This window comes from Rhinatrema bivittatum, chromosome 2 (genome assembly GCF_901001135.1).
Source record: "Rhinatrema bivittatum chromosome 2, aRhiBiv1.1, whole genome shotgun sequence".
Classification (NCBI taxonomy): Eukaryota; Metazoa; Chordata; class Amphibia; order Gymnophiona; family Rhinatrematidae; genus Rhinatrema; species Rhinatrema bivittatum.
The window spans coordinates 346,024,969-346,052,291 of NC_042616.1; the positions used below are offsets into that span (position 1 = coordinate 346,024,969).

At 41.6% G+C, this 27,323-nt stretch overlaps 1 protein-coding gene across 2 annotated transcripts in view; it reads right to left on the reverse strand.

Annotated features, from left to right (window-relative positions):
• MOCOS (molybdenum cofactor sulfurase) overlaps positions 1-27,323 on the reverse strand; it is a 728,537-nt gene that overhangs the window by 281,391 nt on the left and 419,823 nt on the right. For both annotated transcript variants that reach the window (XM_029589863.1, XM_029589864.1), the window contains one exon: positions 19,702-19,778. In XM_029589863.1, the coding sequence (XP_029445723.1) occupies positions 19,702-19,778 (77 nt within the window). The remainder of the gene's footprint in view (positions 1-19,701; positions 19,779-27,323) is intronic.

Sequence of the window (27,323 nt, forward strand, 5' to 3'; positions counted from 1 at the left end):
CGTTTCGCCTCCCCGCGTATTTAACAGATAGGACAAAATAAATTGCGGATTACAAATACGTGGAAAACGGATGCACACCTCTACAACCTCATACCCACAGATAGATAATTACATATGTGGCACTTGGTGCATAAGATTGGCTAGCCGACATCTCACTGCTGGACTTCAGTCTGCATCTCAGATTTATTGATTTGTTAAAATTGTAAAGTTGTACACAGGCTTAAAGTTGTTTAAGCCTGTGTATGTTTAAACCTAAGGCATTTTAAATTTGATTAGGGTTTCTAAATTTGATAATTAAGTGTCTTTTATATAAGGACTTTTAAATGTGATCATTGGGGAGATGTTTTCCAAGATGGTGGCTGATGAATAGATTGCTCTGTCTCACTGAACCAGACCATGGGTCTTGTTGCTGTGATGGTCAAGTGTAAGGGGAAGCCTCACACTTACCCTGCCGTCTCAACAGCTGGAACAGTTAGCAGCTCATGTTCTCAGAGCAGGGCTGCCAGACTCCTCCAGGCTTGCTATTTTTAGAGACTCCATTGCAGTGCTGGGAGGGAGACACAGTAGAGACTCTGGATAATCCCCAGAGACACGAGAACATCCTTCAATCCTGGTATAGGAAAGGAACCTCAGTGGATCGCAGACCAATGATGTCAGGTGCCAAGAAGCTATGGGAGCTGCTGCAGATATGGGAACATGAGCAGCCTCTGAATGTACAAGGAGAGAGCAGAGCAAGAAACAGGGCAGTTTGCTGGTGAGTGCTTTAAAGGATCTGTTCCCAGGAAAAGGGAGATGCAAAACTGGGAGAGCAATCTTTGGTAACAATAAGATTGCTGTGAAATTCAGATATTTTCTTTTCAGTTTCAAGAAATTCCTGTTAAACTTAAAGAATTGGAATTTGCAGTAAAGGAAAATAAACATTCTGTTGAAATTATGGAAACTAAAATCATAAAAATTCAAGAAGAGGAATAGTATTTAATTAAAGATAATTTATGTCTTCACAATGATATAGATTAGTTGCCTTGGTAATTGCTCCTTTTAGTTTGGTCCACTGTTGTTCCACATCTCTCTCGTTCTCCCAGCCTACTAGTTCTTCCTCCAGGTACTTCCCCATTTCATCAAATTCCATGTTTTTGAACTGCAAAACTCGGGTCCGTGTGCTTCTTTTCCGTATCCTTTTGTGATATTAAACCATACCGTTTGATGATCACTGGTGCTGAGGTGGGCACCCACCTGGACTTCAGAGACATTATCTCTATTAGTGAGCACTAAATCGAGTATAGGTCCCTCTCTTGTGGATTCCATTACCATTTGTTTGAACAAAGAACATAAGAACATAAGAAATTGCCATGCTGGGTGAGAGCAAGGGTCCATCAAGCCCAGCATCCTGTTTCCAACAGAGGCCAAACCAGGCCACAAGAACCTGCAGAGCATCCACTATTTCTCTACTATTGTTAGATTCTGCAGATGGGATTCTCCAGTCTACATCCGGCGAATTAAAGTCTCCAACAATCACCACTTCTCCCTTCTTTCCCATCTTTTGGATGTCCAACCAGATCTCTGTCAAGCTCTTCCTTTTGGTTTGGAGGCCTGTAAACCACTCCAATAAAAATGGATGTCCCATCTTTTTTTAGGTTGGCCCATAGCACTTCTTCATTGCCCCATCTTCCTTGCAACTCAGATGCTTGGATATTGTTTCTGATATAAAGAGACACTCCTCCCCCTTTCCTATCCCCTCTGTCCTTCCTTAACAAGTTATAGCCCGGTATCACCGTATCCCAATCGTGAGATTCCGTGAACCATGTCTCCGTGACAGCAACAATGTCTAAGTCTGCCTCTATCATTAGGGCTTGCAGATCTGGGATTTTATTGCCCAAACTATAAGCATTTGTACACAAAGCTTTCCAGCTTTCCTCGTTCAGGTTACTGCTGTTCCTGGACTCCTTTTGTGACTTTACTTGAGTTTTGTTATCCACTTCTCCCTTTCCCTTTGCATTTGTGCAAGGGAAAAGATTAGTGCCTTTGAGGACAGATTCATCCAGCACAATCAGCTTTTTCCTTTGGTTACTGATCTGGAATTCCTGTATGCATTGGGGTTTCTTCTTTCTTTTCAGATAACACTTCACTCTTTTTCTCAAGAACTTCTTCAGTATTTAATACAGAGAAGGCTTTTTGTACTTGTTGCACTTGATACAGTGTGTGTCTCTGCATCAGAGGTTCAATTCTACCAGAGCCCTCAGTAAACTTGTTGTTTATTGAGTTCCTTAATGCCCTTTGTGAATGGGGGGTGGGGGGAGACTTGTGGGTTGCACAACTGTCAAGAACAGGTGCCTATGGGTCACAGGTCTTATCCTGCCTGAGCCCACTGTAAATCTCTTTATCCTTGACTTTTGGTTTTTCTGTGGTAATGGGAAATTAATTCCTGAATATTATAAAGAGGATGAGCCTTTCTTCATTTAAGCTAATTGAGCTTTAACTTCAGCCAGCTCCTTTTTCAAGGAAGAGAGTGCTGAACAAATGGGGCAAGCCCTAAGTTTTTCCCAGAACATGGCATGTCTGGGTATATATGTTTTTCCCTGAAGTTTAATTATGGAAAACTGCCACAATTGTAAGTCCTGCAATTTGTTTTTGAAGGATGATCCATGTTGTTCCTAGTTGTTTCTACTTGTTCATTTACTTTCCAGAATACTAAATTACCACCCTCCGAGGTCCTCCTGTCTGGAGGTTTCCACGTATATGCCCTGTTCAAGGTTTGTTATAATTTATTTACTTTACTCCACCTGCTTAATTATTTCAATTACATTCCCCGTCAACCTCCTTTCCCCCTTCCATCCCCCTTCTGTACTTCTAACAAGTCTCTCTTTGTATTGTAGACCTTGGATGCTAGGGCCACAGTATCTCTAGCAGATGTGGTTTAGAATGTACACACTTGTGATCTACCTTTGCTTGGTATGCTCTGTCTTACCTCTCTTTATATGAACTATTGTTTTTACTGTAAAGAAACCCTTTATGTGCTAGCCACCTGTTCAATACTTATTAATGTGTTTTCACTCACAGATGTGAACACCTGTTGGTCCTCCTGATGCAGCCTTGATGTGAAACACAGCCATGTCAGGGTTTCCTGGATAACGAGTGCATATTACAAATGTTTTTCCCTGTTTGCCTTAAATAAATAAACCTATGGACATGTATTGAACAGTTATATATTATTTTTTGCCACACATTCCTTTTGTCTGATAAATTGACTACAGCCATCTTGCTTGTTCAGAGAGAACTGGGTTGCCAATTGGCTCCAGATTTTTTAGGACAGGTTGACCAAGTCCAGGTTTTATATCCCATTGCATGCCGGGACTTATTCTGATTTCCCTATTGCATTCCCTAAGAAAAGCAAGACTAAGTACCTGCATGCAGGTGAGAAAAACCAGGACTGGATCAACCTGTTCTGGATATCTGGATCCAGTTGGCAACCCTAGAAAGAACACAAGTAGGGTGCTGAAAAGAGCAGGAGGGCTGATTTGTGACTGGAAAGAGAGCCTAATGAATCACTTTTTCTTGACTTCTGGTTTTTCTGTGATGCTGGGGAATCATTTTCTGAATAATGCAATGTGGGTGTAATTCTTGTAATTGAAGCTAATTGAGCTTTAACCTCAGTCAGCTCCTTTTTCAAGGAAGAGAGTTGTGCACAAATTGGGCAAGCTCTAAGTTTCCAGATGCTTTCCCTCAGAATAAAGGCTCCACAGCAGTTACATTGGATAGTCCTCATTTTGGTAAGTTTTGATTTTTGATGAATAGCAATTATGGAAATACTAATTTACCTTGTTGCCATTTATGAATCTAGGCAGGTTATATAAGAAACACAAACCTAGGGGTGGGCGGGTAGAGGAGTAGGGTGGGAGGGTGTTAAACAGTTAAGCAGACTAACAGCATTCCCAACTTTCTATTTCAGTTGTGCTTCTATTAACAGACAGTGCACTAGTTTTGGCAAATATAATGTCCTACGTCTAAGCACAGATAACAACAGATAACAACCAAAATGGACTTAACTTTAGCAGGAAAGGTTCTGGCTCATGTAGATCCCAGCTCCAAAGTGAATTCAGTTCCCAATGCACATGAGGCTCTGGCAACTTTAATCCAATTACTGCCTCCCTTACAAACCCAGGCTGAGGAGGAAGGGACTGCTTTGAACTAATGGCTGAAACAGTTAAGCAGACTAACAGCACTCCCAACTTTCTATTTCAGTTGCGCTTCTATTAACAGACAGTGCACTAGTTTTGGCAAATATAATGCCCTACTTCTAAGCACAGATAACAACAGATAACAACCAAAATGGACTTAACTTTAGCAGGAAAGGTTCTGGCTCATGTAGATCCCAGCTCCAAAGTGAATTCAGTTCCCAATGCACATGAGGCTCTGGCAACTTTAATCCAATTACTGCCTCCCCTACAAACCCAGGCTGAGGAGGAAGGGGACTGCTTTGAACTAATGGCTGAAACAGTTAAGCAGACTAACAGCACTCCCAACTTTCTATTTCAGTTGTGCTTCTATTAACAGACAGTGCACTAGTATTGGCAAATATAATGCCCTACTTCTAAGCACAGATAACAACAGATAACAACCAAAATGGACTTAACTTTAGCAGGAAAGGTTCTGGCTCATGTAGATCCCAGCTCCAAAGTGAATTCAGTTCCCAATGCACATGAGGCTCTGGCACATGAGGCTCTGCCAACTTTAATCCAATTACTGCCTCCCCTACAATTACTGCCTCCCCTACAAACCCAGTGACAGCAGAAGAGAGATGGTACAGTCTTATATTGGTCAAGGTAGTGTCCTGGAGACTCAGGCACCAAAGGAACAAAGGCAGACAGGGGGCGCCCGAGCAAGAGCAGGCTGAAGCCTGATTTAACCAAGTCCAGGAAGTAAGCTGAAGAGGAATCAAGGGACAGGCTTGAGTCAGGTCTGGCGACAATCTGGAAGTAGTGGCAAACAAAGCTGTGGTCTGATCACGGAGATAGTCAAGCGTAGTTGAACGATGAGGAGGTCTGGGTCTGGAGAGAGGCAACGACGTAGTCGGGCAATGCAGAGGTCTGGGTCTGGAGAGAGTTGATGGTGTGGTCAGGTGAAGCAGAGGTCAGGGCTTGGAGAGAGTCAAAGGCGTGGTCAGGCGAGGCAGAGGTCCGGGCTTGGAGAGAGTCAATGGCATGGTCAGGCGAAGCAAAGTCAAAGTCCGTGTAAGCAATCCGAGGAAAGGTGCAAGGCAGGAATGTAGGAACAAGGAGACAGGAACCAGGAACAAACAAGGAACTCAGGAGTGAGAAGAATTTCTAAGGAGGCAACAAGTACTCGACCAGCGAGGAGACCTGTTGCAAAGGCAAAGCTAGGGAGTGGAGTCTGGGCTTAAATACTGAAGCTCCGCTGACATCATCATCCGGGACCATGGTTCCCACTGCGGGCCCTACATAAGCATTGGTGATGTGCACACGTGCACCTAGGGAAGGGCACAGCACTGAGTAGCGGCGTCTCTCTGCGGGCCAAGTGGAAAGGCCCAACGTGAAGTAATGGATGAGGTGGCTGGACCGGGAACACGAGGGACTGCAGCTGAGCCAGAGGCACCAGGGGAGGCCCAAGGACGGAGCTGGCAGCCCACCGCCACCAGAGACAAAGAACCAGGAGCTGGAGTTACTGCAGAAAGGTGAGAGGGCCATACCGTGGGTCTACAGTGGATGGCACATATAACACTGGCAACTAGTGACTGATGGGGGCACTGGCCTATTGAAAGGGCTGCACAGTGTTCTGTTGTTGGGTGAAAGCTTACCTCTCCAGTGGGTTAATGGAAGTGTTTCCAGAGAGAGAGAGAAGACACACAGCATCTAGCAGTGAGTGTGTGTGTATCCAATCCAAGTATAGATCCAGTGTTTTAGCAGGGTGCGACATCCTCCCTTCTGAACCCAGGCTACGGGAGTTAGGTAGTAAAGGAGAAAACCCTGACATGACAGAGGAAGGGGTGCAGCAGAGGCAAAAGATGGTCTCCTCAAAGTCCGAGTCAAGAACTGGAGAGGGAAACAACCATGGCTTGGGAAGAGAGCCCTCTCTATGCTGTGTCCATTTGGTGAGTTAAGACCTTGCTGGCTGCTCACATATTCACAAAGTGAAATCAGAACACATACAAAGAAAGCCTGTTACAGAATAACATACAGAGTCATTCAGCTCCATGTCTTCTACCCCCTTCCTAGCTGCAAGAGGAGAGTGTGCATCCCAAAATGATGTAATACATTTAGTCAGAGAGGAATGTGATTTGTGCTCTACTCATCCCTCCAAGGGCCAGTGGCTGTGCTTTTGGAGGGCACATCCAAGAGAGAGTCTTCTGTGCTGGGTCAAAAGCTGTCAATTTCCAGCTATGTTGGTTTCTGAACGCTTTGTTTTGGGGTCAAGCCTCTCAAACTAAAGAAAAGAAAATCTTATATTTTACTTCTAAGATTATTGTACATGCCAATGCAATCTTAGGGGCAGATTTTAAATACTTGCGAGAGCGCATACTTTTGTTCGCGCAGCAGGCGCGAACAAAAGTACGCTGGATTTTATAAGATACGCGCGTAGCCGCGCGTATCTTATAAAATCCGGGGTCGGCGCGCGCAAGGGGGTGCACATTTGTGCAACCTGTGCGCGCCGAGCCCAGCGCGAGCTGCCTGTTCCCTCCGAGGCCCCTCCGATTTCGGAGCGGCCTCGGAGAGAACTTTCCTTCGCCCTCCCCCACCTTCCCCTCCCTTCCCCTACCTAACCCACCCCCCCGGCCCTATCTAAACCCCCCCTTTACCTTTGCACGCGTCGGCCGCCTGCCCCGCTCCGTGGTCCGGTCCCGGGGGCTGTTCCGGAGGCCGCGGCCACGCCCCCGGAACGCCCCCGGGCCGAAACCACGCCCACGTCGCCGCCCCCAAAACGCCATGCCCTGCCCCCAAAACGCCGCGTCATCCCGCCACGCCCCCGCCACGTCCCCGACAGGAAGCCCCGGGACTTACGCGCATCCCGGGGCTCTGCGCGTGCCGGCGGCCTATGCAAAATAGGCGCGCCGGCGCGCAGGGGTTTTAAAATCCGCCCCTTAGTTTTTATATATTTTTCTTTTCTCTGTGTCATTTCAATTCTTTTGTGGTTCTGTTTGTTTGCTGGAAACTTTGTTACCATATTGTGCCTAATTAGTGAGGTAAAGTTGAAGTTGTTTTTTCTTCTTCAGGGTGTGTGTTTCAATTTTTCTGCCATTATTATAGGTATGGTATGTTGGACTAATTAACTAGTTTGGGTGCTGTTTTTTCTTTTGGGAACCTGGGCAGGCTGTTTGTAGTAAAGGGTCTTGAAGGATCTACTCCATATCCCTTCAGGAAATGAACCTGTTGTATATATACATTTGCCTGTGAAATATATAAATAGCATCAAAGTGTATATTTTAATTTCTCTGCTAACACCCTTTCCTTGGTGGTCCATTTTTCCAAAGGGAGCATTACTTAAAGGACAATTCAAAACAATTTGGGAATGCAAGTCTTAATGATTACACACTTCAGAACTGAAAAGACAGGACTTAACAAGGACCTAGGAGGCTCATTACAGAATATGTCCAGCTATCCTAAAGTTAGCCAGATAAATGTATCTGGCTAACTTTTGGACAGATCTATGGGTGACCAGAGTTAGCTGGATAAGTAATCCAGCTAACTTAGCTCCCATTATGCCCAGTCCCATCACATCACTTAGCCAGATAAATATTTAGCCGGAAAAGTATTTATCTAAGTGGTGGCCACTAATTAAGAACATAAGAACCTAATAATTAACCCTCACCACTTATCCCACTTAGCTGGATAAGACTCGGTGACTAATGGTATACAAAAACTTCTGTAACTGGAAGGGGACCAATTCAGACATGTCCTTCACAAAATTTATGAAAGAAAGGTCTTCTGGCACGGATACCCTGTCACATGGTAAGAGCAAAGGGCCATCGGCGCCATTTTGTTTAGTGGCAGCCGACGGCCCGGGAGCGGGAGATCGCTCCCGGGACCCCCACTGGACCACCAGGTACCTGTAAAAAGTTTTTTTGGGGGGTCGGGAGGGTGGGGGAAGCTAAGGGATTAGTTTTAAAGGGTCGGGGTGAGTTTAGGGGTTATTTTTGTGTGCCATTTTCCCCGCCCTCCCCCAAAACGATAAGAGAACCCCCACGAACAATATCGTGGGGTTTTCCTATCGTTTTGGGGGAGCCCCCGATTTCTGACGATTTTGAAAATATCGACGATATTTTCAATCGTCCGAAGCCCGATTCACATCCTTAGTACATACCATGATCAAATATTACTTTAAGGAATATGTTTTCAGGAAGGTGCCTGACTACAAAGTTAGGCACATACTTGAAAGCCTGCACAGAACAAAGTATTTTTTTAAATGTAAGATACCGCATACATGGAGTTTGAAAACTGAGTTGTAAATTGGTTGATATTTCATCAGTGTTTCTCAACTTGTTGGATGCCAGGGACCAGCTGGAAACATTTCCAAATCTAATGTGGATCGGCTGTAGAGCAGAAGTGATAGAGATGAAAGAGGAGAAGAAAATGTTCACTATATCGTAATGATTAAATACAATTATTTTCTATAAAACTCCTCTTTCCATGGACACTCCCTGAAACAGGTAAGGGGCCACCTTCAGATGCCACAGAGCAGGGGCACTGGTTGCAACTCCAGATCAGGATGTCATGGTTTCGTCTGCTATGCAGCCTCCCCATGCCATGGTTTCATCTGCTGCGCAGCCTCCCCTCTACCAGTGGCCTCAGCGAGCCCTGTTCCCAGCTGCGCAAGTCACTACTTTACTGATCACCTGTTGTCTCAGCCCCATATCTACTTAATCCATCCTGTCCAGTGCCTCGGTTTCTCTTCATTGAGTCATCTCTTCTTGCGGCCTACCCAGGCATCCTGCCTTGTCTAGTGGCCTCTCTTGGCCTCTTGCCATGCCTTGTGGCATTTCTGGTCCTCTTGCCTTGCTCTGCGGCCTAAATTGGCTCCCTCTCCTACTTTGTAGCCTTCCAGGCTTCTTTGCCTTACTCTGTGACCCAGGCCTCCCTGTCCTGCCTTGTGGCCTCCGGGCCTACTAGAGTTTCTTTGCCCTGTCTCATATCCTGCTGGGCTTTCTTGTTCCCTTTTGCCAATCCAGTCCTTTCCTTGTCTTGTCCAGTCCTCATCCAGTCCTGTTCTTGTCTTGCCCTGTCCAGTCTATTCCCTTGTATGTTTTCTCAGGCCTTGCTCTTGCCTCTGATTCTGGCCTTGCCCTCAACTCCAGCCTTTTCTCCAGGCCAGCCATTACCTGGACCCATCTCCTAGCCAATACCTGTATCCAGCTCCCAGTCAGTACCTGTATCTAGCTCCTAGCCTGTCTCCAGCTTCCAGCCTGTGCTTGAATCCAGCTCTAGCCATGATGTTCTCAAGAAGACATTTATTCATTTATTTATTTAACACTTTTTTATACCGACCTTCATAGTAAATAAACCATATCGGATCGGTTTACATAAAACAAGGGTATAACAGAAGCAATAAATAAAAGTAATTAACAAGAAAAGAGAATAAGATGTCCTACTTGCCCCCAGATCCCAAGAGCTCAACCTGCAAGGAACAGGCTGATTAGACAGAAGACCAGCACCAGTCCTGCCCTGCAGTCCTGTACCACTTCTATTGGGCTTCTCCCTGACTCCAGCCTGCCAGACCATGACATAGGATTCTCCAATGGGGTGCAGCAAAAGAAGCTGAATAGCCCAAAGAGATCACCACACAGTCTCCCAAGTAAAGAAGTTCATACAGTGTGTGTTCTTCCAAAAGTAGAATTTACTGGCCAAATATAGACATAAAATCAGAAAAACTAGTACAGCAGTACAGAATAGAAGAAAAACACAGCCTTTAGAGTTTCCACAATCTATTTCACAAAAATACTGGTTCTCATGCACTTCAAGTAGAAATTGCAGGAAATCTTAGACTACCCTTGGTCTTAATAGCCATTTGTCTCCCTTAGAAATCCAATGAGAACCATTGAAAGGCACTTCTCCAACTTGTACAACACAGAAATAGCTGGTTGGTTGTACTCATCCTTCCTCCTGTGCACTGTTTGCATGAGCTCCTACTGGAATTTACTCCAACCAAAATAAGAAAGCAAACACAAGCTCTGTGGAGAGAAAAGGCAAACTTCCCTTTCTTCTCTTCTGTTTGTCCATTGTTGCACTGTATACAGAGTCTGGCTTGTTGCAGTTCCCAGTTCAGTTTTTTTGTCTACCTGCTTCTATTTATGCTTTATGGTCACTTTATACTGTATTAGGTGTATTAGGTGAGGATTGTCTGTGTTTTGCATGTGTAACCAAGGTGAGGCATTCTGCTATCGTGTACTTTTTGTATAGGGTTTTATAGCAGCCTGTCTTCTTCTGTTTTCCTAATACAAAATGTATTGGTATTTTAAGGCCTAGTATAATATTTGCCTTTTCATATTTGAGTGCTGGCAATTTGTGCTGTTCTGGTTTGGGAAGTTTGCTATATTGTAATTTAGTTCACTCATGGCTTTCTGAGGTCCAAGCCCACACTTAGCACGCATTACAATAGGTCTAATTACCATAAGGCCTCCAACCTAGCGCCTCCTTGCTAACAAGATCCCCTAATTATAATATAGCATGGCGCCCCCCTTGCGGGTGCCATGCGTGCATTAAGAAAGCGGGCGCTGACTTTTCAGTGCCCTCTTTCTGTGCTTTTTTTCAAACGGCCCCTGTGTCTTAACTTTTATTTGCAGGGATTTGGTTGGCACTAGAGCAGACATGTAAATAGAATATACATGTAGTAATTGATATTTTGACTTCAAAAGACTGTATTTTGAATTATTTTTTTTCATTAAAACCTATTATTATAAATGCATAGTTTTTAATTGTGTATGGGGAAGGCAGGACCCTGGGAGAGAGTGATGCAAGGCTATAAGGTTCTCCTAGCGCCTAATATCCTTGAACAGGGCCTGCTTAATATCTCTGCTTATTTTGTCAATTAGGGGACAATTCGTGGTTTCAATGATGTGGCAATGTAATAGCTAACTGTTGGAACCTAAACTAAGACCAAACCAATGTACCACGTTTTATTTATTGACTCTAATGTGATCTGTTTCTTACTGAGCTTAATCAAAGACAGAGACTTTTACATCTTGACACTGATTTCTTGTCAGAGCTATCCACCAAAATGCAACCAAATACAATAATTTTATTTTCAAAAGATTCTTCATGAATACCTTTTTAAAACCTCATGACCTCAAGAAAGCTTCTATTATCATTTTATTTAAATATGTTTTTGACTCCATCACCTACACGTTCACCACTATTTCTGTGAAGAAATATTTCCTGAGGCTAGGGACAACACTCTTTTATATTATTTTGGATGAAAATTTTCAAATGGCAGTTGCAAAAGTCATACACAATGAAATTTGATCTTTTTTTTACAATACCTCACTATTTGCATTTCAGATATAAAATACCATGAGAGAGGTTGGGGGTTTTTTTTTTTTCAATTATTGCAATTGCTTGGATTCATAATGAGCACTCAAAAACATCTTCATTGCTCATAAATTGGTTGACTACAGGAGCCTACTAATGAAAAAACTAATTCCAGGGACGGTAACTTTCAAACCTGCCCACATGCGCATATTTGTACTCATATAACATCTTGCACTTAGGTAAGTGGCCATTTTATAACATACGCACATGCATATTATAAAATAGCCTGGCCATGCGCACATGTGCACACACATGTTCACGCAAATCCCGCTTCTACCATATAAATTGGGTGATTTTAAAAGGGGCTGTGTCAACACCATTCTCAATTTTACCAGTTCATCTCCAGTTCACCCAGGTAAGAGATAGGTCCTCCAACCCCCCCCCCCCCCCCCCAGTTTGATAGCCTTCACTCCCCCAAGTTAGCTCCAATCCTTAAAACTCCGCAGATCGGCCTAGTTTTCTTTACATTTTAACTTACACGGCATCTATAGCAGAAGTAAAGTTACATGGCAGGGGGCCTTGGCACGCAATAGGTCATGCCAGTATTTACCTGCACATCTTTGTTTCATGCCCAGAAATGCCATGCCCCATCTAGAGCACACCTATGCCTCCTTTTCGAAAATTTTCAAGATGTGTGCGCTGCGGGAGATACATGCTGTATCTCAGCGGCTTTTAAAATTATCTTGGTGTATGTAGAAGTCTTAGATGCATTGCAAGGAATCAGATGAAAGGCTACAACTATAGAAATGAGTCAGAATCTGGTAGTTTAGGGGGTAATTTTCAAATCCATTTATATGCAAAAAAAAAATTGGGGTTTATGCATGTAAATGACTTGTTATTACATTGCCTGGTGTTGGTGAGAATAAATGTATGTGTGCAACTTGATTTCAGGCATGCTTTTATACACAAATAGGTATTCTGGAGGGAGGAGATATGGAAGAGCTTGAATTTGTGAGCATACTGTTGATTTTAACATGTACAAATCACGCCTTCAGTTAATTTGCAAAGCAAACATATGCACATAAGTTTGCTTTGAAAATTAGTGTAACGTATGTGCAAAGCTGCCACAGAAGTTACCTGTGATCTTACAAAATTACCCTCAAAAAACAATTCTATTGTACCTCTAAAATGAATGTGAAGTAAACTGCTAGATTTGTTTAAAGATGAACAAATATCCTTCCACCACCAAGAAAAATAGAAAGCATTTCATACTAAATGACCAGGGAATAAAGGATACGCATAGCAAAAAAATTGAGGTCCTTGCTTTAATCTTTAAGGAAGAGGATATTGGAGAGATTCCTACACTGATATTATTTTTTGAAGGTAATCATTTGGAATAACCAAAACAAGTAACTGTGAAACTAGGAAATGTAATAAAGCAATTTGACAAACTAAAGATTAACAAATCACCAGGCTTGGATGCTTTACACCTCAGCATTCTAAAATAACTCAAATATGAAACTGTGGACTTGTTACTAGCAGTCCATAAGATACCATTAAAACAAGTCATTGTGCCTCAAGACTGGAGGGTGGCAAACATAATGCCAATTTTCAAAAAAGGCTATAGGGTTATCCAAGAAACTATAAATAAATGAATCTGATGTTAGTGCTGAGCTATTCTTAGACACAGATTCAGCCAACATGGATTCAATAAAGGGAAAGCAAGTCTTGCCTTGCCAATCTATTAGAATGTTTTGAAAGTGTAAATAAGCATATAACTAAGCGTGAGTTGGTCGATATAGTTTATCTGAATTTTCTGAAGGCATTTGACAAAATCCCTCATGAGAAACTTCTCAGAAAATTAGTCATGGTTTAGGAGGTGATCTCCTACTGTGGATTGTGCCCACTGCGACTGCCCTACAAGCAGGGCAGTCGCCTGGGGAATCATGAGCTGAGGGGTGCCCTGGGCACTTCCAGCATCACCCATTCTGTGCGGTGGAGTCATAGAGGATCCCACCCCACTACAGCCGGAGAGAGGCCCGGTGTGGCTGTGGCAGACCTCATCCAGATGCAGCTGAAAAGAGGCCTACAGTAGCCTTGGCAGATAACATCCCACTACAGCTGAAAAGAGGCCCAGAAGGGGCACCTTCAGTTGCTGTTTCCTATCTTTTAACCAGTTTGCAATCCACAATAGGACTTTGCTTCCTATCTAGTGATTTTTAATTTTCTCAGGAATCTCTCATGGGGCAATTTGTCAAACATCTTCAAAAAATACAAATACACTACATCTACTGACTCATTATTATCCACATCCTACTTAACCCCTTCAAAAAAATGTAGCAGGTTGATGAGGCAATATTTCACTTGTATAAATCCATGATGGCAGTAACCCATTACACCATGTCTCTATACGTTCTATGATTTTGTTCTTTAGAATAGTTTCCATGATTTTTCCCACCACTGAAGTCAGGCTCACTCTCTATAGTTTCCTGGATCACCTCTGGAGCCCTTTGTAAAGATTGGGGTTACATTGGCCACTTTCAAATCTTAAACTCAAGGAAGATCCCAATGATAGGTAAAATAATTACTTGTAACATATCTGCAATTTCATTTTTGTGTTCTTTCAGAGCTTTTGGGTATATACCTTCTGGTCCAGGCAATTTGCTACTTTTTAGTTTGTCAGTCTGCCTTATTACATCTTCCAGCTGCTCATGATTTGCTTCAGTTCTTCTGAAATATCAGCATTGAATACAGTTTCTGGAAAGGGTATCTCCCTAACATCCTTTTCAGTAAATACTGAAGCAAAGAATTCATTCAGTCTTTTCATGATGGCCTTATTTTCCCTAAATGCTTCTTTAGCCCCTTGATCACCTAACAGTGCAACTGACTCCCTCACACATTTCCTGCATCAGATATATTTTAAAATGTTTTTATTATGAGTTTTTACCTCTATGGGCAGCTTCTTTTCAAATTCTTTTAGCCTGCCTTATCAATGTTTTACATCTACCTTGCCAATGCTTATGGTTTTTTCTATTTTCTTCACATGGATCCTTTTTACAATTTTTGAGAGAAGTTTTTTTGATTAAAATAGCCTCCCTCACCTTTTAACCATGCTGGTAGTTATATGGCCTTCCTTCCACTTTTTTAATGTGTGGAATACATCTGGACTGGATTTTCACTTTTTTGAAGGAGTTAATAAACATGTGGATAAAGGTGAACCAGTAGATATAGTATATTTGGATTTTCAGAAGGCGTTTGACAAAGTTCCTCATGAGAGGCTTCTAGGAAAAGTAAAAAGTCATGGGATAGGTGGCGATGTCCTTTCGTGGATTGCAAACTGGCTAAAAGACAGGAAACAGTGAGTAGGATTAAATGGGCAATTTTCTCAGTGGAAGGGAGTGGACAGTGGAGTGCCTCAGGGATCTGTATTGGGACCCTTACTGTTCAATAAATTTATAAATGATCTGGAAAGAAATACGACAAGTGAGATAATCAAATTTGCAGATGACACAAAATTGTTCAGAGTAGTTAAATCACAAGCAGATTGTGATAAATTGCAGGAAGACCTTGTGAGACTGGAAAATTGGGCATCCAAATGGCAGATGAAATTTAATGTGGATAAGTGCAAGGTGATGCATATAGGGAAAAATAACCCATGCTATAATTACACAATGTTGGGTTCCAAGAAAGTGATCTAGGTGTCATAGTCCCCTCGCCCTCCCCCTCCTCTCCCTCCCCTTTCTTCCCCTTAAATCTCTGCTCCATTGGTTCTTTTTTGTAATGCTTTTGTACTGTTTTTATTTTGTTCATTTTGTCTTTTATTCTTTTGGTTAGTAATATTATATTATATTGTTTATAATGTTATATTGTTATATTGCTATATTGTTTTACTGTATCTCATCTGAGTTCTTTGTAAACCGGCATGATGTCCTTCACGAATGTCGGTAAATAAAAGTTAATAAATAAATAAATAAATAAATAAATAGTGGATAACACATTGAAATCGTCGGTGCAGTGTGCTGCAGCAGTCAAAAAAGCAAACAGAATGTTGGGAATTATTAGAAAAGGAATGGTGAATAAAACGGAAAATGTCATAATGCCTCTGTATCGCTCCATGGTGAGACCGCACCTTGAATAGTGTACAATTGTGGTCGCCGCATCTCAAAAAAGATATAATTGCGATGGAGAAGGTACAGAAAAGGGCTACCAAAATGATAAGGGGAATGGAACATCTCCCCTATGAGGAAAGACTAAAGAGGTTAGGACTTTTCAGCTTGGAGAAGAGACGACTGTGGGGGGATATGATAGAGGTATTTAAAATCATGAGAGGTCTAGAACGGGTAGATGTGAATCAGTTATTTACTCTTTCGGATAGTAGAAAGACTAGGGGGCACTCCATGAAGTTAGCATGGGGCACATTTAAAACTAATCGGAGAAAGTTCTTTTTTACTCAACGCACAATTAAACTCTGGAATTTGTTGCCAGAGAATGTGGTTAGTGCAGTTAGTATAGCTGTGTTTAAAAAAGGATTGGATAAGTTCTTGGAGGAGAAGTCCATTACCTGCTATTAAGTTCACTTAGAGAATAGCCACTGCCATTAGCAATGGTTACATGGAATAGACTTAGTTTTTGGGTACTTGCCAGGTTCTTATGGCCTGGACTGGCCACTGTTGGAAACAGGATGCTGGGCTTGATGGACCCTTGGTCTGACCCAGTATGGCATTTTCTTATGTTCTTATGTTCTTATGTTCAAGACGGTATTTTTAAACAATGAACATGCCTGATGTAAACTCTTAACCTTTGTAGCTACACCTTTTGAGTTTTTTTTTAACTATTTTCCTCATTTTATCAGTCTCCCTTTTGAAATTTTATTGCTAAAGCTGTAGTTTTACTTAATGCCCTCTCTCCAATCATTAAATGACATTTGATCACACTATGATCACTGTTGCCGAGCAGTCCACTATCATGATCTATTGTACCAAATCCTTCATTCCACTAAGAATTAGATCAAAAAATGGTTCAACCTCACGTCAGTTCCTAAACCAACTGCTCCATGAAGCAGTCATTTAATCCATATAGAAACTTTACTTCCCTAGCATGTTACACTTACCCAATCAGTATTAGGGTAATGGAGATTTTCCATTATTACTGTGCTGCCAAATTTATTAGCTTCTCTAATCTCTGTTAGTATTTCATCATCCATCTGTTCATTTTGACCAGGTGGATGATAGTATACCTCTACTGTTATACTCTTCCCCATCACACATGGAATTTCCACCCATAAAGATTCTACTATGTATTTAGACTCCTGCTGGATTTTTCTCCTATTGGACTCTATGCCATCCCTAACATAAAGCAAGTTGATCCACCCTATCATTGAGCTTAGTTGAGCTATAATTTGTACCCTGGTATAGCACTATCCCATTGGTTATCCTCCTTCCACCACGTCTCTAAAATGTCAATTATGTCAATTATGTCTACTTCTTCATTCAGTGGTGTACATTGCATTCAGTGCTATACTTTGCATTGAGTGTATATATTATGTGTAAAAAGGCATGATCTAAACAAATTCAGTTTAATTCAATTGCAAAACTTAGCCATCAAATAGAAATACAAATAAAGGATTTGTGCAGTAAAATACTTTGGGATCCATATTCAAAGGGGTTTATCTGGCTAATTTTGGAAGTTAGCTAGACAAATCCTGTTATGAATTTTTTGCTCTGCTTTATCTATAAGTTTTAGCCAGGTCATTATGAATCGCTGCTCCTACCTCCCAAGATAAAACATTGTAGCAATAGCTGAGTTTGGTCCCCTCCCACTCCAAATATATTTTTAAGTTTAGTGTAGCTAAGTAGGCCTTCATCTCCCACCCTCAATATACTTTAAATTGTAGCTGTGACCCCACCACACTAAGGGGCGGATTTTCATACTCCGCGAATAGGCCTACTTTTGTTTGCGCTCCAGGCGCAAACAAAAGTATGCTGGATTTTAGTAGATACGCGCAGAGCCGCGCGTATCTGCTAAAAACCTGGATCGGCGCGCGCAAGGCTATCGATTTTGTATAGCCGGCGCGCGCCGAGCCGCGCAGCCTACCCCCGTTCCCTCCGAGGCCGCTCCGAAATCGGAGCGGCCTCGGAGGGAACTTCCTTTTGCCCTCCCCTCACCTTCCCCTCCCTTCCCCTACCTAACCCACCCACCCGGCCCTGTCTAAGCCCCCACCTTACCTTTGTCGGGGGATTTACGCCTCCCAGAGGGAGGCGTAAATCCCCGCGCGTCAGCGGGCCTCCTGTGCGCCGGGACGCGACCTGGGGGCGGGTCCGGAGGGCGCGGCCACGCCCCCGGGCCCGCCCCCGGAACGCTCCCGACACGCCCCGAAAACGCCGCGCAGTTCGGGCCCGCCCCCGACACGCCCCCTCCGAAAACCCCGAGACTTACGCGAGTCCCGGGGCTCTGCGCGCGCCGGTAGGCCTATGTAAAATAGGCTTACCGGCACGCAGGGCCCTGCTCGCCTAAATCCGCCCGGTTTTGGGCGGATTTAGGCGAGCAGGGCTCTGAAAATCCGCCCCTAAATCTGTATTTTTTTAGTTTACTCATGATTCGTTGATTAAAACCTTATTTATCTTTATTTATCTGCCTTACTGTTTAATATAAATAAGCATATCTAACTGTTTACTGTAAATAAGCCTTGTTTAACTGTTTAATGTTTAATGATTATGGTAATTAATTGTTGAATGTAATTAAGCCTTAATTAAGCCTGGTTTAACTGTTTAATGTTTTAATGTAAAAAGCCCCGGCCAACCAAACCCTGGGCGAGTTGCCGTTATTTGTAAACCGGATTGATCTGTATCCCATACAGGAATTTCGGTATAGAAAAATTGGAAATAAATAAATAAATCTTTATCATAATTAAAGATGTTGTCCTGTGCTTTAGTTTAATCTAAGATTAACTATTGTTATTCTCTCTATTTGGGTATCATGGAGACAAATTTGAAGAGAATACAGCTTCTTCAGAATACCTCAGCCAGGTTGGTTAAGGGAATATCTAAATTCGATCATATATCCCCTATGCATAAAGACTACCATTGGCTCCCTATGTGGTGTAGAATTATTTTCAAAATTCTTTATATGTCACATAAAGTTCTTTTTAATTTGTTGATTCCTTACCAAATCACATGTAATCTAAGATCATCTCAAAAAGGATTACTACGATTACCTTCCCATAAAGAAATGTTTACTACGAAATTACTAATTACTATGATTACCTTCCCATAAAGAAACGCAACTTCCTTATATTAAGGAATTAATTATACTGTTAACCTATGCTTGTTACTGTTACATTAATCTTTCCTTCCACGCTGCTCCTTGTTATCCCCTTCCCTGTTCACTCTCCCTGTTATCATATTTCAATCCTTCTGTTCAAATGTAAACCGGTATGATATCCTCACTAATACCGGTATATAAAAGGTTCTAAATAAATAAATAAATAAATTTGGAAGGAACAGTCAACATTTCAGTATCAGGCACCATCGGCCTGGAATTCTTTGCTTTTGGATATTCGCTCAGAGAGTAATTTTCTGAAATTTTGGAAGTTGATTAAATCATAACTCTTTAACAAAGATTTTGATTAATCTCTGACTGAATTCTGCTGTCATTTTTGATCTGGCAATATTTTTGTAACACATTGAAGGCTCATTTTTTTTTAAATACTATTATTTTATTTATATTCGTAAGTCGATTTTATTTGTTTCTTGAATTGTAGTTTGTATTTTATGCTATTTGCTGCATAATTGTAATGTGAAATTCTATTATTTTATTAGTATTATACACCATTTTGAAAGTATTCTGAAAATCAGTTAATCAAAATAAATATTATCATATTACCATTACACCATTTCCTCCTCTACTCTAACTTAACTTTAAGAAAAGTACTATCTAAAATCCCCACCTCCCACTCCCACCTTCACCCCCAAATTCTAAATAGTGAAAGGATCAGTTCAGAAAGGGCATTTGCCCCTTCCCTGTCAGCTGTCAGTGAAGGGACCAATCTCAATTTTGAATTTATGCATTAAAGAGTTTAATTCATAATCACATTATTCTATTTGCTCAGTCTTCTTAGGCATTTTAAAGTATACTAGGGAAAACCTATTGTGGTAATATCAGTTAACCCTCTCTAGGTTTTTGAATTACACAAACATAAGTAAAACCATTTTGTGATTGGATGACTGACCTGTAAGCTTCTCCAAAATATCAAATCCATGTTTTAGTGCTATGATGTCAAGAAAGGAACTTGTACCATCTTCAAACCTATATAATAAAAAGAGAAATGTGATCAAATAGGGAATTTAAGCTTCATTGTATATAATAAAAGACAGCAGAAAAAGGCCAAATGGTCTATGCTGAGATATATTCCTAAGAATATATCTCAGCTGCCAGCTGTAGAAGATTAACAACTTATAGGATATTAGTCCTTATCCAAGTCAGATTTTGTTGTCTTCCTTTTTAGTTCAACTCTATTTCATGCAGTTATACAAATTATTACACCAAATTTAACATCCATCAGCCCCCCCCCCCCCCCTTCATATTTCCTTCTGGCCCTAAAACATTCCAAGTAGCCACCACAACCAGTGAAGCCATTGCTCAAACATTCAGCTACTTAAGTCCCCTTGGACTTGTCAGATAGTATCTGGCTATCACCAATCTACTGCCAGCAGTCTTATTCGTTTCTGTGGATTTGTGAGCTTCTGGTACCAACAGGGCTTCCCCATGGCCTCCTGTGCCACCAAGTTTATTCAGCCTTTCAGCCATATTCCTACTACTACTTTCCATATTTGATTCAAGCATGTCGATTGTAGATTCCATTACAAGTACTGGGCTCCTTTATTTGTGCTGGTAGGCAGTTCCAGGCATACAAAATTGTCTTCCTCTTTGATTCTTATATTCCAGCTTAGAGCTCGGTGCCTGGCATAGACCGAGGCATTGAGACCAGGCCTCTAAGGTTCAGCCTTGTATACAGCCTAAGCTGAGGTCGCAGCAATCTGCTGCAGCCTCGGCCTAATCAAGTCTGAGGCTTCAGCCTGGGCCTAGGCCTCACCAGTGAAACTCCACTGGATTGGGTAAGTGGGGGCCAGGAGGGATCCTGATCCTAACATCTTTACACATGGCAACAATGGGTGAAGGGGACGAGAAGTCTTGGGAGGCCCTGTTTCTTTCTTTTTTTTTTTTAATGTTTGATTCATTTTTTTTAACAAAAGAAACAAATTAAACATTAAATGAAACAAAATTTGTGGGGAAAAAAACTCCCGAAAATGAAACAAAAAAATGAAACACATTTTTTACCCCTCTACACTCCTACTCTTGACTTCAAAGACAAGCTGAATAGAACTGCAAAGGGTGCTGTCAATTTTATGCAGGCAAAATATGACTACTATAATAAATGAAACAAACAAAAAAATGTGCAAAGAAAGACGGATGGCTGAATAAATGAACAAATCCACAACATTGTTTGCATGCCCATCCCTATATACTTGTTTATTGGAATTTCTTATAACATTTTGCAGGGCACTCCAGAGTAATTCCACTTTGTCCTACTTTCTTGTTATTTCAGTGACTATTTTTGTGTTTGTAATATAAAGGGCTAGGTCCGTCCCCTTCTTCTCTACTCTGTCTCTTCTGACGTGAGTATAGAATGGAATGATGACATCCTAATCTTGGTTTCTATTACACCAAAATTTGGTGATTGGAGCTATATCTGTCTGCCTGTATTGCGAAAATCTCCAGCTCTGTGATATTGCTAAAAAGACTTTAAGCATGCACAAACATGACTCTCCAAGATGATACTATTTCTCCCTCACTAATGTCTTTTATTTTAATCTTCTCAATTGTTTATTAAGTGCATTCATAGCTCTGTCACCTCTACTTTCTTGACTATCTCCTATATGTTGTCTGCTCCCTTAGGCTTTTATCCCTTGAAGGTTTACCTTGTTTACCCCAGTTGATTTTGCTTGTAAGAAGAGAAATATGTGCCTCTTCCATCATTTAGTTTAAATGCTAATCTACATAAGATTTGAAATGATAGGTACAATGTTCATAATTTAGTATATCTTTGGATTCTAATGAAAAACATTTAATGTGCTAAACATTTTGAGCAAAAACACTTGATAATAAAAGGGTCTCATCCTCTTTAAGAATTCTCTTTTCATATGTGATCTTTGTCATGTCAGTTCAAAATGTACTGGATTTTAACCCTCAATTCTGTATTGAAAAAAAAAGCAGGGAAAGCAAGGCTTCAGAAATATTTTCCAACATAGATTTGTAGAAGGGAATTATATGAGGTATGGGGTATGGGTGTGTGGTGGTGTTGAGATGGATCTGTGTTTGGGGGATGAGGGTATACATGGGCTTTCTTGGGGGAATGTATAGTTGTGTGTACATTGGATGTTTGGGTGTGCAAGTGTGTGGGTTCTGGGTTTCTATATATATGTGTCTGTGTATATGGGAATATGTGGAGTGTGTAGGTGAATAGGTGTTACGTCTTTAAGGGACATATATATTGGGCCGTAAAAATGTGAGAGGTTGGTATATACATCTAGGATTTTGTGGGTTATGGGTTTTTATGGGAACATGTATTTGTTAGAGGTGTAGGTATGTTTGTGTGAGTGTGTTGTGTGGATAAGGGCTGTGTGTGGATAGCAGGAGAATGGGGTTGTAAAGAGGGGGTGTAGGGATATGGATGAGGCATATGTGTGGGGTTGTGTTGGGTTAGGTTTGTGAGGCTTGTGGAAGGCAGATTATGTGTTGCAATGGTCACTTCCCGATGGCTTCACTCCGCCTATCTTTCCTTTTTTGTGGCTCCTCCTGCTCTTCACGGACGCCTGGCTGCCACGTCGTCCACCTGCCGTCCTTTCCAGCGTCCCCAGACCGGCTTGGGCGCTGCCTCCCACCATGTTCTACAGGTACTTTAGGGCGCACGCACCGTGCGGCCCTCATTCTTATTTCCTCATTTGCACGTTCCTCAGGGGCGTCCCCCTGTGATGACGTCACGCTGCCCGGATATTTAAGCCTACAGTTTATTGCTAGCCATTGAGTTAACAAGGGAATTCTTACAGATGGGATTTGCTCTCTGTACCCAGCTACTCTGCCTTTTCTACTTCCACTGGACTCTTTCTGCTAACGGGGTACCCGATCCTCAGGGGCATCTTTTGCTTCTTTCAGTTCGCTGTCAGGTAACCGGTACTCACTCCTCGAGGGCCCATGTTCCCTGACCCGCTGCCTGCATCTATCTCCTCTTCTACTTGGAAAAATTCGCTACAGACACCATCAGTGAGTACTGCTATCATCCACTCCTCAGAGCTGTCTCCCTGGAACCAGGTACTCGCTCCTCGAGGGCCTGCCTCCGTTCCAGCGCCAGTGCCATCTCCTACATGGAACCGCTGTGTGAGTACTTTGCCAACGAGTCTCTCTGCTTCCAGGGATCTGGTACTCGCTCCTCTAGGGCCAGTTCTCCCTATCTCAGGGCTTCTCCATATTTGGGACTCTGTGAATATTCTATTGTACTCACTTTCTCAGTTCTCTCCACTACAGCACTGCTACCAGAGGAACCGCTGTTCCAGCACCCTGGGGAATACTAGCCCAGCCGGGCTACATCTTCTACTCACTACTGCCACCTCTGGTGATTTCTCAAACTGTCTAAATAAATATCTGTGTTTGTGTGTCTGGAGCGGAGCCTGACCTGTGGCCCCTCACGGGACTTCCCCCGTGGGCGTGGTCAGCTGCCACAGTGTCCAAGGGTCCACTCAAACTTCACTAATTATAACATTATGGGAGATATGTGTGGTAAGTGAATACAGATGTAAGGGGATGGGTGCATGGGAGGCTATATATTGGGGTGTGTAGCTATGTGTATGTGTTGTGTAGAATATGGATGTGGGAATGTGTGCATGTCAGAACGTGTGCATGGATTTGTGGATATGTGGAGGGTATGTGTGTATTCACTTTGGAACTGTTTAAAAAAGGATTGGATAAGTTCTTGGAGGAGAAGTCCATTACCTGCTATTAAGTTCACTTAGAGAATAGCCACTGCCATTAGTAATGGTTACATGGAATAGACTTAGTTTTTGGGTACTTGCCAGGTTCTTATGGCCTGGATTGGCCACTGTTGGAAACAGGATGCTGGGCTTGATGGACCCTTGCTCTGACCCAGTATGGCATTTTATTTTCTTTTACTTTTCTTATTTTGGCTTCTTGCCATTAGCTCATGCTGACATCACTATTCTAGCATTCTCTGTGCTTCTTATATGCACTTTTGTATTTCTTTTTTTTTATATTCTGCTTTTTATTACTTCAAAGTGGATTACATTCTGGTTCAGTAGGTATTTCCTATCTCCAGGGGACTTACAATCTAATTTTGTACCTGAGGGTAAAGTGTCTTACCCAATGTGACAAGGAACGACAGTGGGATTTGAACACTGGTTTGTTTGGTATATGGCCCACTGTACTAACCACTAGACTAATTCTCTACTCCAGGAGACCAACAGAGAAACTTTGCATGCCTATAAAAGAATAATCACCTCATCTTCCCAAACAGATGTTTTTCACAGCCTTCTTTGTGAACTCAAATGTTTGAATCAACTCCTGTGCCTTTGAAAAGGAAAGTGAGTATTTCCAAAGTAGTAATTTATATGGCTTGCCTCATTCATTGTTCAGTTTGCAGAGTGGTTCCCTAGAAGCATGAAATGCTATCTCTAGCAGAATAAGCCAGGTGACTAATAAGCTAAATAGAATATTTTTTTTCATTAAACATCATAAGGTCTGAAAAGGCTTAGCAGTGACTAAAGTATAAAAGGAGATTAAACAATACTGGAATTTTCTTTTTCTTCTCTATGGTTAAGAATTCCTATACAATGGGAAGTGATTTCCAAATGATTATGCAATCTGCATCCTCACCATTGTAAATAAGTGGACAACTTAAATTAAGTAAATAACTGAGTTTGAATACTTGTGCTGTAGGACGGATCTGCATTTTTTTCTGCAGGGAATTGAAACACTATATCAAACCAACCAAATTCTTACATAGTGCTTCTTTATTTTTTCCTCCATTCTTCCCAACTTTTTACTGTCAAACTTGGAATCTTCTTCCTCACCCATGGTGTCAGCAATCATCTTTCCTTCATTCCCAGGTCTGAGCACACCATCTGGGAGGTGTTCCCAGACCCATCTATCCCAGAGAATGGGTTGATCTGCTTAATTCCCAACATCACAACACACAGTTCTGCAGCCTGAGCTACAGGGCCAGGCCAATACTCTCTATTTAATTCATTATATAAATGAAAGATCACTACAAAAGATTTAATTTATTGTCACTCTGAATATGCACCATGTACTTCCTTCACTAGGGATGTACATTCATTTTGCCCAAGGCCCAGACCCAGGTCTGATTCCGGGTCCCAGGCCTATGCCTGAGGCCTAGCCCAAGCCTGATGCCAAGGCCCAGCCATACAACAAAATAGTGCCATCAGCTCTGGAAGAGGGTACTGCAGTACAGTCACTGCCGCATAAGCACCGGCTGGAGAGCATCATTTTAAGTCAATGGATCAAGCAAGGCTTACTCCTAGGCATCTGGGCCTAGACCTCGGAAAACCAGGACATGGCCTTGGATAGGCCCCAGCATCAGGCATGAACCTAGGCCTTAGACTTGGACCTCGGCAAGAGGATCCTGGCCTTGGGCTTTGGACTAGGACATGGTTTTGGCCAGGCCACAGCATCAGACCTGGATATGGGTCTAGGCAACTGGGACCTGGTATCGGGTCTGGGCATCAAGAGATTTTGTTTTACAAGTCAATAGGTCTTCCTCCACTGACTTCAATGTAAAACAAAAAAAAAAAAAATTGGATGAATGAACAAATGTTTTTAAAGGCATTTCCACAGGCAAAAGAGTGCTTTACACAGGAAAACAGCCTTTTATAAAATTGCCCTCCCAACATGTGGGTTAACCTATACATATATGGATCCTAACATACAAACTTATTCATGGTTCAAAATTTACTCACGTAGAGATTTATGCTAGTATTTAGTTTAGTGTAGTTTAATAAAAATATATTGTCTAAGCTAAGGCATTAGGTGATTAACAGGTGACACATACATAATAAAATTAAATATGAAAATCAAAACAAATGCAATATTTATTTTATTTATTTATTTTAAGTTTTTCTATACCGGCATTCGTGATGAGTATCGCATCATGTCGGTTTACAATTAACAAGTGAAGAGGTAACAAGAGGTCATAAATAACAATAAATAACATAAATTAAAAAGGTAGTAGTAATAGTAACAATATACAAGTGAAAGTTAAGGGTTGCAGTTACAATAAAACAAGGTAGTAATATAACTATAAACAGCATTCATAAAAACTGCAGAGTTTATAAAATACAATGTCTGCTCTAAAAGTGTGTGCATATGTTTCTGCATGCATGAATATTTCCAATGGAAGAAAATGTATATTTTAACTATTTTATAAACACATGCACGTACATTTTAGGTACCTAATAAAAAATGCACTGCTTCTATTGTATGCAAATCTATCTCATTCATATTCATTGTGAATATCCTGAAAACCTGGCCTGTTTGTGGCACTAGAGGACTGAAGTTCTCCATCCCTGTCCTAGATCCCCTAGCACTTTACCCTGAACCTCCACCAGTTCACCCAGACCTCCCACGCAAAAACTGGAGGCAACAGACAAATCTGATTGCACTCGTGTTACTTAATTATCAAGTGTAAAAGTGTATACAAGACCAAATTGATTTGTACAAGTATATCTATTACAAAATAAATACTTCTGAACCTCACCCTGGAACACACCTAGTCTGATACTTTTTTCCACTGGTAAAATGTGCACATGAAATAGAAAATACACTTGTGCTTTTTATATTTGTAAAATAGCATATCGACAAGTACATGCTACTTACATGTGTATATGCTATTTAGGCATGAAATCCCTTAGAAAATGTTTTGCATAGTGTTTAGTGTATGCTTAAGCAATAATTTGAATACCCTGTAATTTTGACACCATTACCTCATGCTACATAATGCAGCAAATCTAGGGACCAAAGCAAAAAGTTGAGCATGAAAAATATGCACTGAAATTCAGCGCACTGTTTCCTAAGGCACAAGCTAAGTATTTTTTAACTCCTGATGCAGTGAGCTAATGTTATGTTAATGTATCGGGAGCTAAAATGTGCGCACACATAAAAATGAGCTAAAAAATCTGAATTAAAATGTTTGCTCAGCACAGACTGAATGCACATTTTGATTTGGAGGAGCAGCGAGAGTCTCTCAGACATGTGATTTATGCGTATAAATATGTTCTGTGTGCATAAAAGCTTATTGCAGGCACATTGTGCTCATAAACAAGAAAGAACAGAGCAGTTGAGTACATTAGATGCTTTTCTCACTCCTATCCTGTCTGTTAACTCATTCTCTGAAAATCATATTTCTTCACAATATATATATACACACACATATTCAATTTATGCTTCTAATGAAACAGAATAAAAAATAAAGAAAATCAGAAGCCCTTCGATCAAAGGAACAAGAAATAAACTGTTCTTCTTGGCAGCTACCTCTTTATGAATTATGAAGACCATGACCAGAGAGATTGGCAGAAGAAAGCTTTTGCCAGGGGCGGGTTGCAGGAAAATATCAGCCCGGGTGAATTTTTTCAAAACCAGCCCACAGGGTATCCGACTGACTCTCTCGTGTACTTTCCCTGCAGTGCATATCTCCACAGCTCCCAAAAGCAAGCCAAACTGATCTTTGAAAGGTATATATCATGTGGCCTAGAGCCTGGCAAAATT